Here is a 16759-nt window from a genome sequence, read left to right as displayed (position 1 = left end):
AGGATACGACTCTCTCTTTTTAATAGTCATATATCGGCTGTTATATAAACGCCGATGCAGATATATCTGAAAGTAGCTTATTTCGGCTGACAATATCTGCTAAAAGACAAATCAGTCACGCTCTATTGCTTACAAGTAAAACTTAATAGCCTCTCTTTAGATAAGACTCTCATACTGCAATACTTGTTACAAAGTGAGAAAATGACAGAATAAACTTGTTAACCCTGCCTTTCAGCTTTCTGTGCTCCTTTTAACTGCATTTACCATAAATGCTGTAATACCTGTGCATTCAAAATTTAGCAGCTAGCTTCATAGTGATCTCATGAGTGACAGTGGAAACCCTCAACGCTGTTCAAACCCTTAGTTAACATTACCGTAATTACCTCAAAAGAAAAGTGGTTGTCTCAAGTCAGATGCCAAAGTGTCTGAGCGCGTGAGTTTACAGCAGTGGGGAGAAGTGGCGCAAAACACAACGTTAGTCTTTAATATTAATATATTTTCGCTTAATTTTTAAACTATGACGGAACAAATGAGACTGTGGCGGGCCACCATAGTCTCGTTAATTAATGGGAAACACTGAGTCCAAGTTTTCGTGACACTAAGATTTGACCCTGTTCTCATTTGTTATAACTCATCAAGTTTTTAATCATTAGACAAGCTGTTTTTTTTAAAGACTAATTGTACTGTGAAGTCTGATCTTCAGATCTTCAGTCTTTTGGCTACAGCCTTTTTTTTTGCAGTTTTTATGGTTGTAGTAAATTTATAAAGATGCTGTTTGTTCTGTTTTTGTAGTTATTCCACAGTAAAGCTATATTTGTTAAGGTATAAGATGTTCACAGTAACCAGGCAAAGGCTGCTATGGTTTAAGTCTCTAACACAGATTGAGTGGAATCCATGTTTCCTAGCAATAAAATAAACAGTTGTCATTTCATGATACTTTATCATCTGTTAACCTTAACACTTAATACATTGTTTTTAGGACCAATTGAATGAATATACAGTATACTGTATAATGCTACATGATAAATAAAAGGCTCAAAATAGACCCAGTGATTGGTGATCGGTATCGGCCGATAGTGCTTTCACCAATCGGTGATCGTCCCACAAAATCCTGTTCGGAGCACCTCTACCTAGTATTTTGGAAAACACTATTCTCTTTTTCGTAAAATAACCAATAAATTTTCATTTAATTTCATAATAATCTGTTTAGTGTAAGGATTTTCAATGTCTGAGACTGTGGGCCCATCCCTCGGACAAAGTTTGGGAAAAGGTGCCCCCTCACCCCCGGGAAGGATAGACAATAATAACAACTACAACATAATAAAGCAGTTTCACAGTATCAGAAATAAGCTCCCTTGTTACTATTGACATACTTTAAAACCACTCTGATCATGTTCCCTTCCTCATTACTCCACAAGGAAGTAATAAACGGTCATCAATGACAGAGAGCATATGACATGAATCATTACTCCCCATCCGCTTCACGCTCAGAAAAGAACATCACGACTCATCATCGTGGTTAGCGAGACCAATCACTTTAGAAACACATTTCTCAAGTCAGAAACTATAGAAATGATCCCTGAAAGTATAGTCTTAGTTTGAAGAACGGTGAAAAAAAGAGGTCATTCACAGGCCAATCGTTCTCACTCAGGGTTCCTCTCTGCCATTCACAAGCTCCTCCAGTTGCTGCTTCTAGTCCAGTCATGTGTGTTTATGTAAATGACACAGCACAGCACAGCCAATCACTGCATGACTCTGACAGCACATGGACAGCACATGGTAAGGAGAGGAAGGCAGTAGTACTGAGGTAAAGAAAACTCAGCTAGAAAAAGTCTTAAGTGACAAAGTAAGAAAAGAAAAGTTATGAAAAGTTACAAAAACTTTAATCTCAAAAAGCTACTTTCTCTCACAAACTGGCAGAAGTAAGACAGGCTGTATTAAAGTCCACAGTGTTTCCCACAGGATTTTGTGAGACTATGGTGGGTGGACATCAACCCTCTAGGGGGGTTCAGGGGTGCCCCCCCTGACGAAAAATGTGTGTATTTTAAAGTTAAGTGTATTAATTTGGTACACTTTGCACTTAACATTACTTGATAGTGATCTCACACGTGACAGTGGAAACCCTCAAAGCTGTTCAACATTACCGTAATTACCTCAAAAGAAAAGTGGTTGTCTCAAGTCAGATGCCAAAGTGTCTGCGCGAGCGAGTTTACAGCATTTGGGGAGAAGCGGTGCAAAACCGCTTAGAAGTCTTTAATATTAATATATTTTTGCTCAATTTTGAAACTATGATAGAACAAATGAGACTGTGGCGGACCACCATAGTGTTGTTAATTAATGGGAAACACTGAGTCCAAGTTTTCGTGACACTAAGATTTGACCCTGTTCCCATTTGTTATAACTCATCTAGTTTCTAATCATTAGACAAGCTTTTTTTTATGAAGACTAATTGTACTGTGAAGTCTGATCTTCAGACACTGACCTCTCCTCTATTTCTACCTGTTTCCTAGTATATTTGAAAACACTGTATTCTGTTTCTCATAACAGATAAAAATTTATTTTCTGAATTGAAAATGATTTGTTTGGTGCAAGGACTTTCTGTGACTGTGGGCCTACCCATCACAGTAAGCTTGGAAACAGTGCTCCTTTGCCCTGGAAATACTACTCCCCCATTTTGTCAGCCTACAATTCATTTTACAATTGACCTATTTCACAGAATCTGGAACAAAATCATACCTTATTTTATACACCCTATAACCACTCTGATCATGTTCTCCTCCTCATTACTCCACAAGGAAGTAAAGAACGATCATCAATGACAGAGAGCATATGACGCAAATCATTACTCCCCATCCGCTTCACGCTCAGAAAAGAACATCACGACTCATCATCGTGGTTAGCGAGACCAATCACTTTAGAAACACATTTCTCAAGTCAGAAACTATAGAAATGATCCCTGAAAGTATAGTCTTAGTTTGAAGAACGGTGAAAACAAGTGGTCATTCGCAGGACAATCGTTTTCACTCAGGGTTCCTCTCTGCTGTCACACATGACAAACACGACCAGCTAATGTGTAGAAAACATAGTACAACCGTAACAATACGACCATTATACAACTTTAGTCTAAACCGCTCTTGATTTATCGTAAGAGTTGAATAACATAAATCCCACAATGCTTTGCGGTGTGAGTCACACGCGTCCGTGCTTATAGTATATTTGTTGAAGAACTGTACCAGCCAAAATCATTACAGTTGACCGGAATGTCTGGATAATTAACAATAAGACAACATGATCGACGAATTAAGTATTAAAAATACTTCAGTTTGGCTATACAACATTTACACGAAATACGTGCTGAACGGTGCGTCATTTGTAATGTTCCTGACAGAAACCTGACAAAGACAAATCTGTTCCGTTTCCAACGCCAGATCCGCCTCGCTGTAATGGGTTTCAGAGGCGTTAATAGATTATAAGTTAAACGTTAATACACACGCAATATAGGTGGTCTAACACTTGAGATAGCTAACAGCCTTATGTCGAAAACCGTGCTGACCCTTTATTTATTTTTGCCGTACGGACCCATGGGTACATCTGGACCTGTCTTCACTGCAGCCGTTTTTACCTGCAGTTGGTTTGGTAACGTTACGGCACATGAGGGCAGCATTTCGTCAACGTTATCTAACAATTTCATCGACGACAGTTTAAACCATAGACTGTATGTTTTAAACTTTACCATTAGTATCACAGCATAACATGTCAGACTAACAGGGTCAGTATAACTTTATAACTTGTGACAACTTATAACAACACTGTTATTATTGAACTTTACAGAAAAGCTCATTAGTCTAACATTAACGTTAGCTGGCGTTCCCATAGCGTCATCGCTTTAACTTGACGAGGCCAAGTGCGATTATGTTAATTTTTCTGTTTCTGTGGTTCGACGAACTGACGTTCATTCAGAGAAACCTAAGCAAACACATATTATAATAAATAAAATGGGGAAAGAGAAGACTCCACTTTCCGTAAGTTAGCTCATGTTAACGTTAGCTCAACAACCGTTAACGTTAACTTACCTTTACCGACCGCCATCGTGTTCGGTTAGCATTTTCACCTCACAGCATCCTTCTGTGCGGCCATCTAACTTTTTCTTGATGCCTCAGTATTACAAACATTGAGACACCCAGTTTAGAAACGGCGGGTCTGCAGCAAATTTGATTTATCTGGCAGGAGTTTTAACGCCTAAACTCAGGTTTAACCTTTCTGTCTTCGTCAATGTGTATGCGTAAAGGGATTCGTTGCGCATGCTCAGTGAATGTCTTTATTCATGCATGAAATGAATTCACCAGGTCAACTGATGCACAAATACATGAATCATTGGGAACAATGACAATAATTTACATTATGAGAAATAAACTTATAAACCCCCACCATTCCCGACTTCTTCCTTCATTTCAATATATTCAAACTAATTTCCATATTTCAGACATACTAAGACATGTTATCAACAATAAATGATTAATTGAATGAATGAATAATTAATTCATGTTCAATGCACGTTATCCAGTTCCGTTGCTGTTAAAAGCTACACAGTGCTTAATTATTTTCCTGAAAAAGTGTAGTTTCCTATGTGACATTTTTCAGATGAGAAAGGGAATGTATAGAAGGCACATATGTGGATAAGTATATAACCATATGTTATACATGCGACTAAGACACAGAAGAGGTCAAGACATTAAGGATTCATTCATGTCAAATATTGAAATTGCAAAAGAAAACAGCTGTCACATCCAGGTCAAAGGATATAGCAATATTGTTTATATTCTCTCTTAGTACAATAAAAAACAACTACACCAGCAAGATGAGATCAAACAAAATTTAAGGGAAAAAAGACTGAGATGATTAAAATGAGATGAGGACTATACATACCCCATTTAATTATTTAATTTTAGTGTTCTGCTATCTGTTAATATATTACTTGTATATTCCTGTTATTATGGATAGCGTTCATCATCAAATAATGTTATTTAATTATTGTTGTGCTCTATCAGTTGTGCAGTTCAGTGCAGCAGGTCAACTAGGTATTCTTAGTTTAAAAAAGCATACCTCATAGTTTTGATAAGTGATTGGTAACTTCATTTAGTGAAAATAGCATTTGTTTGGTAGAAGTTCAAACATGCTAACATTTGCTTATATATACTGTATAATATTGTTATAAAATGAATACTTTTTATGTATAGGCTGGCCAGAATAAGTAAGTTAATTAAAACATGTTTTTAAAGCTTAATTTTAAAAATTGACAGATTTATCCAAAATAGAAATAATGATTAGTTGCAGTTTTACTGACTGTTGCGGAGGAGCCATGCTTGGAGAGTAAAGTCGTATTGCAATTTAAATCTGTTTTGTTTTAGTACACTGTAAGTCATGCATGGCATGATTGGCATCAAGATGACAGGATGGCATTGCTTGTTATCAGCTTTCAGAGCGTCAGTCAGCTGTGTGCGGTCATGCTCGTAGTTATCTGCATTGTTGGTCCACTGGAGATCTGGCCTTAAAAATACTATACATGTCAGAGCTCAGTTTGATTTATTCCATCATCAGACTTCTTCCTTCATGTTTTTTTTCTGTCTTCTCCACCTCTTCCTTCTACAGCTTCTCCTTGTACCTCCTCCAGAGCTGGTGCATTTGTCTTCTGGCCCCGGAGCGAACACAGCTAGAGAAGGAGGTGTGGTGTCGGTCCTTCACCTGGTAAACACAGAGCAAAGGGACGGACCACGGTCATGCTCGGTGCCAGAATTCGGTTCTTTAAACTGTGAGTTATACTATAGCTGCAGTGATAACACAATAGTCCAGTTGTGAGGAAATGGAAATTCATGGGTTTTCCCTTGGTCTTTTCTTGCCCTATTACAAATTCATTGCACATCATTTTGAGTTGTCCACACATTCTGGACTCTCCAAAATGAAGACATTCAAGAACCCACTGCTGCAACTCTGTGCTTCTACTGGCACACTATGTAGTGACCTTGAAAATGTGCTAGTTCACAGGAAGTACAAGACTGTAAAATGGGATGAACAAATCCAGACATGGAATGTATTTCTTAAACAAGTGTATTTGATGAAAGAGAGACTTAGCCAGCAAAGTAAAACAGTAATGCATCAGGTAATTTTTCCGTAATGAAGTGGTCACCACATGACCTAAATCAGATTTACCCATGCTGTTAATGCATTGCAGTAGGACCAGATACTGAGTCAAAACGCTGTATGATTAAGGTAAGACAGGTGAATGAGAGATGTTAGAGATGTTTAAAGTCATACTGCTCCTTGTTTTTAAATATTTACAGAAGACACCGTCGTCTTTAGATTATATAGGTAGTAGATCAGAGGTATTGTTGTACTTTCCTAATTTACGTTGAAAATTATAGGTGACACTTTATGGTGGGGACTGAAATATCATTTAATCCAGTAATGGTGCTATTGGTCATATTCATGGTCAAATGGTTAAACATCAGAGGCAAGGTGAGGGGTACTCTTGATAGTGATGCTGCAGTCACATCAAGATATGGGATTAATACGTTTTTTTAAAAATCACTCAAACTCTAAATATAAAGTATAAAAATAATGATGAAAACAATGACCATCACAAACGCAATCCAACTTGTTGGTGATACTTATCTGCTTGCCAGCTCCCTCTTCAGACAGGATTTAAAAGAGGTGGCACGCTCCACCGATTTATAGCCCTGAGAGGTCAGTGCATCACAGCAGAGAAAAGACAAGGAGGAAGAAGGGAAACCACAGGGAGAGGTCGGAGACAGGGAAGATGGAAAGACAAAAGAGAGAAGGGGGAGGTCAATGCATAGGAAAGAAAGAATAAATAATGTATGGGTGTTGTAACACAAGAGAGGTTGAGACAGATGATAAAGAGACAAGATTGAGGATGCAAGCAAAACCAGGAGCAAGGGAGAGAAAAAGAGAACACTGTTAATAAGCCAAGACTGTGAGGCCAAGACAGCATCCAAAGAAGCCCATAGGCTCATAAATACAACTTCCAGGTTCACTGCAATATTAGTGATGTTGAAAATGTAAGGTTGTAACAACCTGACACTCTCATGTACGTGTATCACTAGTAAATGAGGTTCTGGACTGTAGTATTGTGTCACAATACACCACTAGAGGGCAGTATCCCTCCTCGGAAAAAACACTATGAAGTCGCTCAAGGTGATTTCCAATTCAGTGGGAATTTTTCATGAGTTCGAGTAATTCATTGAAGTTGTTATCGGCTTCTTCCTAAAAGATTTAACCTCCTGACAAAAAAACATAACCTTGTCAATATGCCATTTAAATGTTTTTTTCAGCCTTATATTCAATGAATGCTCATAATTAAAAACACACTGTATGGATTTAATTCTATTTAGTGTAGTCTTTGCACATGCCAGTGTACATGTTAAATATGACATATTTTCAAAGTCCTTTTTTTCTCTGTGTTAACTCCATTTGGGCAATAATACCCTTTGGTTTTTTAAACCCATTTACAATAAATGTGAACAACCTTTTAAACAGCATGGTGGTCTAGTTGTTATAGAGACTATTCTTCAACTAGATCAACTGGATTCGAACCAACAGAGCGCCTTTTACAAAAACAACTGAGGATGCTGGATGTTTGCCCTTTTTAGGTTATTCGCTATTGTCCACTTAATGTTTGTTTTTTTATGTTAACCCATGACTTCACAGTTCAGCACAGGTGAAGGAAGGCTGGATGTTGTATTAAAGGTAAAGATTAATTGGTCATTGTTAAAAAAAAAAAAAAAACGAAATAAGCCCTCAAGAATATTGTAATTGTTTGGCATGCTTTACCTGGAAATCGTATGGTTTTTATTCATGCTTCACAAAAGAAGATTCCTCTGTGAATTTCACCACAACGTGAGAGGTGATATCATTGGACTATCTTTATAAGAGTAACAACAAAAGATCTGTTTCATTCATAACCTTCATACACAAAATGTTAAGATTTTTAGGTATTGCTGCATGCCTTAGAATTTTCACTGCCACCTATAAGTTGCAGTAATTCCCAACAATCTCCTCATATCTCTCCTGTAGCAAACTCTGACCTCCAACCTCTAAATTGAGGGAGGTACGTTCCTCTAACGGAGGAAGTGGAATCCTGCTATTTGGATCATGGATCCACCCTCAGTCACTTTCCTATTGTTTTTATCTAAGTCAAACAGTTCAAAGCCTTTCTGTTTCTTTCACACACAGTTCCTCCTCACCCTGGCACCCCTGTTCAGACGGTCCTTCATTATCCCGATGAACTCTTTGTAGGAGAGCTGGTCATCGTGATCTACATCAAAGATCTTGAAGATGGTGTGTACGAGGTGACGGGTCAGCTTCAGCCCAGTGGCCACATACACAGCTCTTGCAAACTCATCTGGTAGGAGAGAGAGAGTAAAAACAAGTTAGATCATTTCGGCTGCTTGTTGCACAAGAGAGGGAAGAACACATCAGTGGTGTTTATAAGCAGGCAACCCCTCAGTGCCTGTGGCCCTATCTGCCACTGTTCTCTCCCTACCTTGTCCAATGGAGCGAGCGGCGAAATTGTACATCTGCATGGCAATGGCAAAGTCCTCGAGGTTGTTGAGAAACTGGAAGAAGGATCTAAACTCATCAAAGGTGATTCCCTGAAATACCAGGAAAACACAAGTTAAGCTCTAACCAACCCAAGAAAAAGTTGAGGGAGATGCATTGATAAAAATGTCCTTCTCTGGTCGAAAAAAGCCAGTGTTTCAGCACAGACTTCCATCCAAAGGGACCTCGACAGACGTGCATACAACATTCCAGGAGGCACATCCAATCTCACTTGTCTAAAATATGATCTCCCCCGCCAAAGAAATAAGCAACTGACCACAAATCATACTAACATTCAATAACTCAGGGGTTCCATGAAACAGTCCCATTAATGACATAAGGTCATTAATGACAGGATGTGTGTTCATGATATGGAACATTTCAACAGCAGCCTTCTTGCAGTGTTTCAGAATCCTAATAATGTAAAAGCCATTCAACAAGTAGCTTTAACCATCACATGCTCTTTGCTGTAAATCAAGATCAAAGCTACGGTGACTAGATTAATAACAAACATTACACAAAAGAAGCAATCTGTAACTTTAAACAAATCAGGGAATGCAATCTTCATTGATTGATAAGAAAAGATGCAGGTTAAAATACACAGATAAATACAAAGAAGTAGGTAGCCGTGTATCTTAACCTGCACATTCCTAGTATGGAGAAACAAAGGAGATGGCGATCTAACTAAATAGCAGGATAGACTGACAGATTGTAACTGCAGGTTGTATGTTGTACGAGGTAGAGACCAACCTCCTGCTTCTTCCACAGCATGAAAAGGAAAAGAAGGGAGGGACAGAAATAGAGTTGGGTTGCATAAGGACTACATGCCATCTATCTTTCTATCTAGATAGATGGATAGACATTCACATGTAGCTGTGTGTTTGTTTGTGTGTGTGTGTGTGTGTGTGAGTGTGGTCAAGTGGAGCAGTGGAGCGCTGAAGTGTGGAGAGCCACAACAGCCTCAGGCAGAGACAGTGGTGGGAAATTACGAACGCTGTAGATGGCTGGAAGGCGGGAACACCCGTAAATAGAATAAATTAAACAGGTAGATAAAGGATCAGAAACAAATATCTGGTGTTAACTAAAGGAAAACTGAGAATCTAAAATCCTGGTCAAAACCGTATAAAACCGTAAAATAAGTTCAGCATTCTATATTTTCACAGTTTACTACCACCATTTGGCTATTCTGCAGTTCTTTTGTATTTTTCCCCCATGTTTTTACTTCTATTTGCTGAAGCTGTCCATGCTACAAAGAGGACCCTCTTTACTGTAAACTGATTATCACATTGCCATCTTTATGAGAGCCATTAATTCCCAAAAGGCAATACAGGCGCCAAGTAAGATGAGCAGGGAAACACAGTTAATCACCGCTAAAACTACAGCACACATTCTCATGTTAATTTTGACGGCCCTTTTTTGTTAATGTTTTGATTACAGTAAATATAGTCAGCTATTATAGCTCACAACAGACCTATATAAACCATGATTCTATAATGTTTTTTGTTGTTGGATAAGGATATAGGTCTAGTTCAGCGGACTTACAGCAACGTTACCCAACATTATCCAAACAAACAAAAATTTATCCAAACACATGACATTATATTGTAGAGATACATCCATGCACAAATAGTCAACATGAACTCAAATTAACTGGAATGAGATAGATAGAGTTTGTGCATTTTCACTGCTGTTGATTTGTCTGTGTGTTCCTCTCCCAGTGAAGAACTGTGGGCATGTATGTACTGTACCTTCTCATCAGGTATACACTGGCGGACATTCTCCAGGTAGGCGCTGATGTTTTCCACATTGGTGAAGCGCAGAAGGATTTTAGCAAAGTCTTCTTCACTGATGGTGGTCATCCCTTTAGAGTAGGTCAGAAACTCAATTTCCAACACTTCTGTTTGAAGGTTATCCATAAACCTGAAAAATATCAAGGACGGGAACAAGGGAATAAATTTCATCTAACAGTTGGGGGGGTAAACATAAAATGTCTGCCACTCAACATCATGCTGAGCAAAACCCAACACAACAGTAGATCTACAGCATTAGCCCAAGATCATTCACACACAGGTTTATCGCTATGTTAGTTGTAGTAAGAGAAGCTTTGCTTTGCTTTTTTCCTGGCTGATTCCAGTTATAACTGACAGCATACACAAACATCTTTGTAACTTTTCTTAGTAATTTTTATTAGGATCCCCATCAGCACCAGCATAAACATTCAACTGTATGGTCAACAACGCGTCTCTTTCTGTGTGTTTCTCTGCAGATGTAAATTGCAAGCGTTATGTCTTCTTCACTCCAGTGAACAACGTTCACACCTAAGACATGTTAGCGTGTGTTTGGCTGTGACAATAGGCAGTTACTGTCTGTGGCGCTGTGTCCATGATGTGAAACACCGTGCGTGTAACGTCCAATGTGACCGGCAGAAAATTGGATATTTGACATTGACATTGGATATCAGGGCAGATTAAGCTGTACAACAGATTATTCCAGTCCCTATTCGATTGATCAGCGCATCTCTTGCTGTAGTGGGCGACTTACTATACAACAAAAAACACATAGGTTATCATATTTTTTGTCATGATTACTTTATTAATGACCCAGCATCATCTCTATTAAAGAGAAAAAATCGGTTCATCTGATGTTCTAAGTGAATAACATAACCCGGCCAGCCTTACTGGAGTTCCACAACTACTGAAGGGTGCAAAATTTCTCTCCCTCTGGAGAGTTGTGTGTGTTCGTGACGAAAAGGGGGAAAGCAGGCAGTCGACCAAACTACCATGAGGCAAAGGAGGGGGGACTCGAAATGTTTCTAAACTTAAAACGCACTTTTATTTCCCCATTTGCATTTGTATTGTTTTACTACTTACATAGTTATTTTAAGTATATATCATTATTTAATGATTTTTCAGGGGTGGACAACCTTCAGAAGGAGGGCGCCTGACCCCCCCGACACCTGCCAATGGATGGTAAAGAGATTTATCTAAAGAAACGTGTCTATTTTGTGATTTGGTTAATACTGTTTATAGCATCAGTTTCTGACCACTGTGTATCTTCTAGTACCTGTAGAAGTCATCAAACGTAAGCTCTGCCTTCCCTTTCTTCCCAAAGAAATGGACCAGTAGGGTGGTGTCGATGGTGATGCTCTCATCTGCTCGCTATGAATCATCAGAGGGGAGAACAAGAGAGAAGATCGATGAGGGACTAATCAGTAAACATCAGGTATTTTCATTGGATGAGAAGCAGTGGGCGGGACGAGGTCCATCATCAGTCCAACATGGTTAGCAGGAAGCAGGTTACCACTGCACGTGTGCAGAACGTGCACCAGATGAGCAACAAAATTCATTCAAACAAATCAGCTCAGACAAACAGTCAGCGGCCATCATGACTTCAGACATACCAGTCTAGGCAGCAATAATGATTAAGTTAAACTTCTGGAATTGGATAAGTGTCAGTATAAAAAACAGGCGGTTTCAGTACACTGCCAAAGTTTCTGTAAGATAGTATGGTACAGTATGGGCAGGTAAAATTAGGTAATGAGGTAAAATATTTCAACATCATCCTTATCATTGGTTTTTAAAAGCAAAGGACTAAAGCAATAAAATAAGGTATGGAGCTATTTTGTTCCCATGCCGCCTAGACTGGCAAGGAGTGTTGCTGTTGCAGCATGAAACACAGACCAATACTGGTCTGGTGAAGACAAGAGGTGTTCAGGTAGCAGCACACATAAAGATACAGAGTCACGATGAAACACAAGAGTCGTGCAAATTCTCGTTGATCCATGGTGTTGTCGTGTTGATCAGAGAGAGCACAGTTGTCAGAGGGAAACAGAAGAGGTGAAAGAAAGAGGGAAAGAACACGTGGAAAAACAACTACGGGCGAGACAGACAAACACACTGAGCAAACAAAACATACACAGATACATTAAAGCCACCACATCTCATGCATTTCTCTGCTAATGCCACATTGACACACCCCAACAGAATGTAATTTCACAAACACGTAAGCACAAATGCAGAGAATGTGAGCCGATTCCACCTTTTTCCGACAATGGACAAGAATCAGTGTCATATTGGCAACTTTGCTCTTTTTTTCTCCTTTCTACATGTTTACTCTGTTTACATATTCTACTATTTTAATCCCTCTGTCTTCCCTCCACAGTTTGCAAGTGTGTCTTTACTGAATGATCCTGGTCATTTGAAACCCATTCAACAGGCTTTGGGATGTTTGTTATGTTTGCTGTGTTCTCTTAATCCCTTACAAAAACAAGATGACATGGGAACGTTTTATGAGCCTTTAAGAAAACTGTGCTTAAGTGTGCATTTCACTCGTTTGTATATGTTTATGCTCGTTGACATACTATCTCAGAAAAAGGTGACAGTGCTTTCGAGCAGTTCCAGGAAAGACTCAGCCAGCGTCAGGGCAGAAAGAGAGGATGTTCTCTCTCCCTGCCATGCTCCTCCCAGCCAACCCCCCTGTCCAATCCTTTGCCATGCTGAGGTATATGCAGACATCAGATTGGGTGGAATCTCATGTCCTTCTAAGGAGGAAGAGCAATTAGGCCATTTCCATCATCATCATCATCATCATCATCATCATCATCATCACGATGCCATTTGTGGTTCTACCTCAAGAGTAAAATCCTAAAATCCGATGTGGGACAAGAAGAAAATGTCAAACAAGATGACACAGGTTTATAAAAGAGAATAAAAAGATGTTCAAGCTGGTAAACTACACAGATTCACATCTTTGGCAGATGTTGCGTTGTTGTTATGTAGTTTTTTGTGTACTCATTCTCTCAAAATTGAGCAGATGACTATGACTGAAGTACTGGGATAATGATGGAGAGAAAACATTGTATGTCGATCTGGGTGAGAACACAGTAAGCGCTGTTTAGAGGTCAAGTTATCTTCCAAGGACAAGTTGCAAGAGAACCAGGAGTTTCTATCATAATGGTGAAACTGATATCAAAAGTCATGGGCTAAGATTAGACAAAACATTTATACTGAATACTTTTTGGAGGCATAAGGAGGTAAAACATACAAAAGAAAAAGCAAAGATAAATGTCCAAAAAACTTGTTGATCATTTCTTCCCAGGTTGGGAACCACTGGGAAAGATTATTAGTAAACTAAAAACTACACTGGCTAAAGTCCAGTATGTAAGCACTCAAAACTGTTCAGGTCATAGGTCCCTTTAGTTTTTTAGGTATTTAAGGCTACCAACGCACATTAGTAATATTCTCTACAGTGAGATGTAGTAGATTAAGGCACTAACCAAGTTGCTAACAAAATGCCTTGCTTTACACTTCAGTGTGGGTTAAATGAATAAATCAATGCTTCAAAATGTGTCTGATTTTATTATCGTATTATTGTGTAAGTAGGCACATTGTGAGCAGTGTACAATCCTGAGTCAGATTCCTTGTATGTGTACACATACCTGGCAATAAAGCTGATTCTGATCTTCTGATTCTGATCTTCTGAAAAGTTCGACAACCAATAACAAGGGGCCATAACGGTAACAATTCAAGTGCAAGGATGGATCGCCATGGACTGTCCGTGACCCGACTTCAAACACAGAAGCTGTCCTTGGACATTTTGCCATGTTTTATGTTGTTTTACTGTTTATTTTGTGGAACTGTGTGTGTTTACTTGATAGACGTGCCCTGAAGGTAACGAAATAGCTACTTGTCAAACTGCAGATATTATTTTACTTGGCAACATTGTGTAACTTTGACTAGCACCCAGCAGCTAGCGTGGTCAAAGCATAAAACTGCAGTTAGTGGCTTCCTGGGCAGTGAGGTGAGATCCAAAGATACACTTACTGTGCATTATTTCACCAATTAACTTAATTTATCATAAATAAAGTAATTTGCCAAAAACGGCCATATACAGTCTATGGTAATACCACATACCACACTGTTGAGCCACAATAAATCACTGCAGGGGAAATTTCTTTCACCGCGACGGCTCTAAGAAGATCCCAATGTACTGGATGCAGATTGGTAACTCACTGGATAAAAATGTCTTCTGGAAAACAAAAATTAAAAGTAAATCCTCGATAATGAGAGTGAGATTGAACAGAGTGAAGGAAGTGGTCTTAAATCTCGCGCCTGAGTGATTTGCAGGAACCTCTGTCCACTTGTAAACGCGCAGGTGGGTCCAGAGTATAACTGGATCTAAGTGTCCTGCGGACAGACATGTCCTGGTTTCTCTGTAGTGTACGAGGGTTTTTGGAGTTTCAGTGGACCCAAAGATTGCTATGGACTATTGCTATTGCTATTTGAGGGTCTTTTAATTATGCCTCTGATTATGGACAAAGAGGACAAAAATATTTTTCTTTTATCTTATAACTGACACATTACTGCTGTCTTTATGACACATGAGCTGCTCATACATCTAGACAGCATCCAGGTGGTGTGTCTCTGCCTCTCTTCCCTCCTTTCATCCCTTCTATCCTTCCGTAACTGTTTGTTTTGCTGTTTTGATACTTCCAGTGACAGGAACACAGCAGACAGGTAAACTAAAATCAATCTTATTGTAAACGGAGATGTGTCATGAAGAAATTCAAAATGAATCTGATCATTGTCTAATCACTGTTGCAGTGACTTATATATAAACATTTATTTAAACAGGAAATGTCCCATTGAGTCCTGTATAGCACAGAACTTATCAGTCACCAAGAGGTTTGAATGTCTTATGTATGATTAAGTATAAACCCATTTGGTGATTTCAGATTGGATGGGTTCATGTGGCACTGAGTGGAAGATACTTTGGTAGTGGTGACTGATTTTAGTTGAACTGAGCAAACTAGCAAGAAAGGTTATTGACTTTTGGATGCTGTGCACCCTGGGAAATTTAATGAAATTAAATATGGACCTAGAGGCTAACATCTTCATCTGCATCTGTTCTATTTTCCCTATCACCACTAAAACAAATCTCATAACTTAATTAATAAAGCTGCATTGCCATTTTGGAACTGCAGAAAAAGTTGTAAACACAATATTGCCTTATAAAGTTGTTACGGTGAGCATGTTAACATACATTTAATAACAAATATTGGTATTAATATCAACCCTTTAAGTAATCCATATCAGTCTAACCTCAGATAGACCTAATGACACATGTATCATAACAAGCGTATCATTCCTGGAAGTGGGGCAGCACCAGCGTGAGCTCATCATCGCCATGAAGACGTAATGGTCACCACACCCACAAGGCACGAGCCAACACCTGGTGTATGCCTGTGTCTATTTGTCCATCTGTTTGTGTGTGTGTGTGTGTGTGTGTGTGTGTGTGTGTGAGCTTCGACAGACTTTGATCATGAAGCCGAAGGTAAAAACAGTAATTACTGATGTAAACACTAAACGGTCTTCCTCACCCTCCCAATCTGTGAGTAATATCTTGGAGGAAGAGCTCATTGCCGGTCTTTAGTCAAGTCAGTCAGACTGTCAGTCAGTCACACCTTCCAGGGTAAAAACAGCTAACCCTCCCTTTCCCTTCCCACGACCTGTTCGTCTCTCTCCCTGCACCTCCCTCTTTTTCTTTTTCCTTCCCTCTCCTATCACTTCGTTCCCTCTTATCCTGCCCCTGCTCTGATTACTCTGCTTTCCTTTCTCCCCATACTACCCGTCAGTACCTCCTTCACCTGACAAACACAGAGGTGAATCGTTCTTCCCTTCCCTCCCTCCTTCTCAGCCTGTCAGTCAGTCCCTCCTTCTCCAGACAAAAGCAAAGAGGTATAATTGTGACTAATCTGTTGAGTAAACACATCTTTGTCTAAATACAACCTGCTTCTTTCTTTACTTCTAAATGTGCTTCCCGAACTTCTTCTCTCCCACCCACTTTGTTCCTCCACATTTGTTCCCTCTGCTGACCTGTGTCATCTTCTTTGGGCCTCTCTCACCTGCTTGTTGTCTCTCTGATTTTATCTCTTCCTCTTTTTTTTTTCTTCAAAGGCTTTATACATTTTCAAGGCTGTATACATTTTCTTCTTATCTGATCTGGTGTTCCTATAGATTGGTTACAATGTTTTCTTTTTCTTTAACTAATCCCTTTTTCTTGTTATTGTGTCCTTATGTCTCACTAGTTTTGTTCAACTGGCTTCATTTTATATTTTTTAATCCCTAACACTTTTAATGTCCTT

At 39.1% G+C, this 16759-nt stretch overlaps 1 protein-coding gene and 2 non-coding genes across 7 annotated transcripts in view; all 3 read right to left on the bottom strand.

Annotated features, from left to right (window-relative positions):
- Positions 1–16759, bottom strand: part of micu3a (mitochondrial calcium uptake family, member 3a) — a 37384-nt gene that overhangs the window by 464 nt on the left and 20161 nt on the right. For 3 of the 5 annotated variants that reach the window (XM_038713930.1, XM_038713932.1, XM_038713931.1), the window contains 5 exons: positions 11680–11774; positions 10365–10536; positions 8561–8669; positions 8262–8419; positions 6666–6734 (listed from right to left, as the gene is read on the bottom strand). In XM_038713930.1, the coding sequence (XP_038569858.1) occupies positions 6666–6734; positions 8262–8419; positions 8561–8669; positions 10365–10536; positions 11680–11774 (603 nt within the window). Of the gene's footprint in view, positions 1–4073; positions 5743–6665; positions 6735–8261; positions 8420–8560; positions 8670–9366; positions 9373–10364; positions 10537–11679; positions 11775–16759 lie in introns of those variants that run through there. The other 2 variants (XM_038713928.1, XM_038713929.1) reach the window with 2 other exon arrangements.
- LOC119900025 lies at positions 1380–1595 on the bottom strand. Its single transcript, XR_005443993.1, has one exon. It is a non-coding gene; the product is annotated as a small nucleolar RNA U3 (small nucleolar RNA).
- On the bottom strand, positions 2757–2972 carry LOC119900026. The gene has a single exon (XR_005443994.1). It is a non-coding gene; the product is annotated as a small nucleolar RNA U3 (small nucleolar RNA).

The sequence above is a fragment of the Micropterus salmoides genome, unplaced genomic scaffold, assembly GCF_014851395.1.
Source record: "Micropterus salmoides isolate LMB-PRFRI ecotype aquatic unplaced genomic scaffold, ASM1485139v1 Ms_hic_scaffold_12, whole genome shotgun sequence".
NCBI classification, from domain to species: Eukaryota; Metazoa; Chordata; class Actinopteri; order Centrarchiformes; family Centrarchidae; genus Micropterus; species Micropterus salmoides.
Note: the sequence above shows the minus strand (reverse complement) of the source record. Positions and strands in the feature narration are given on the sequence as shown.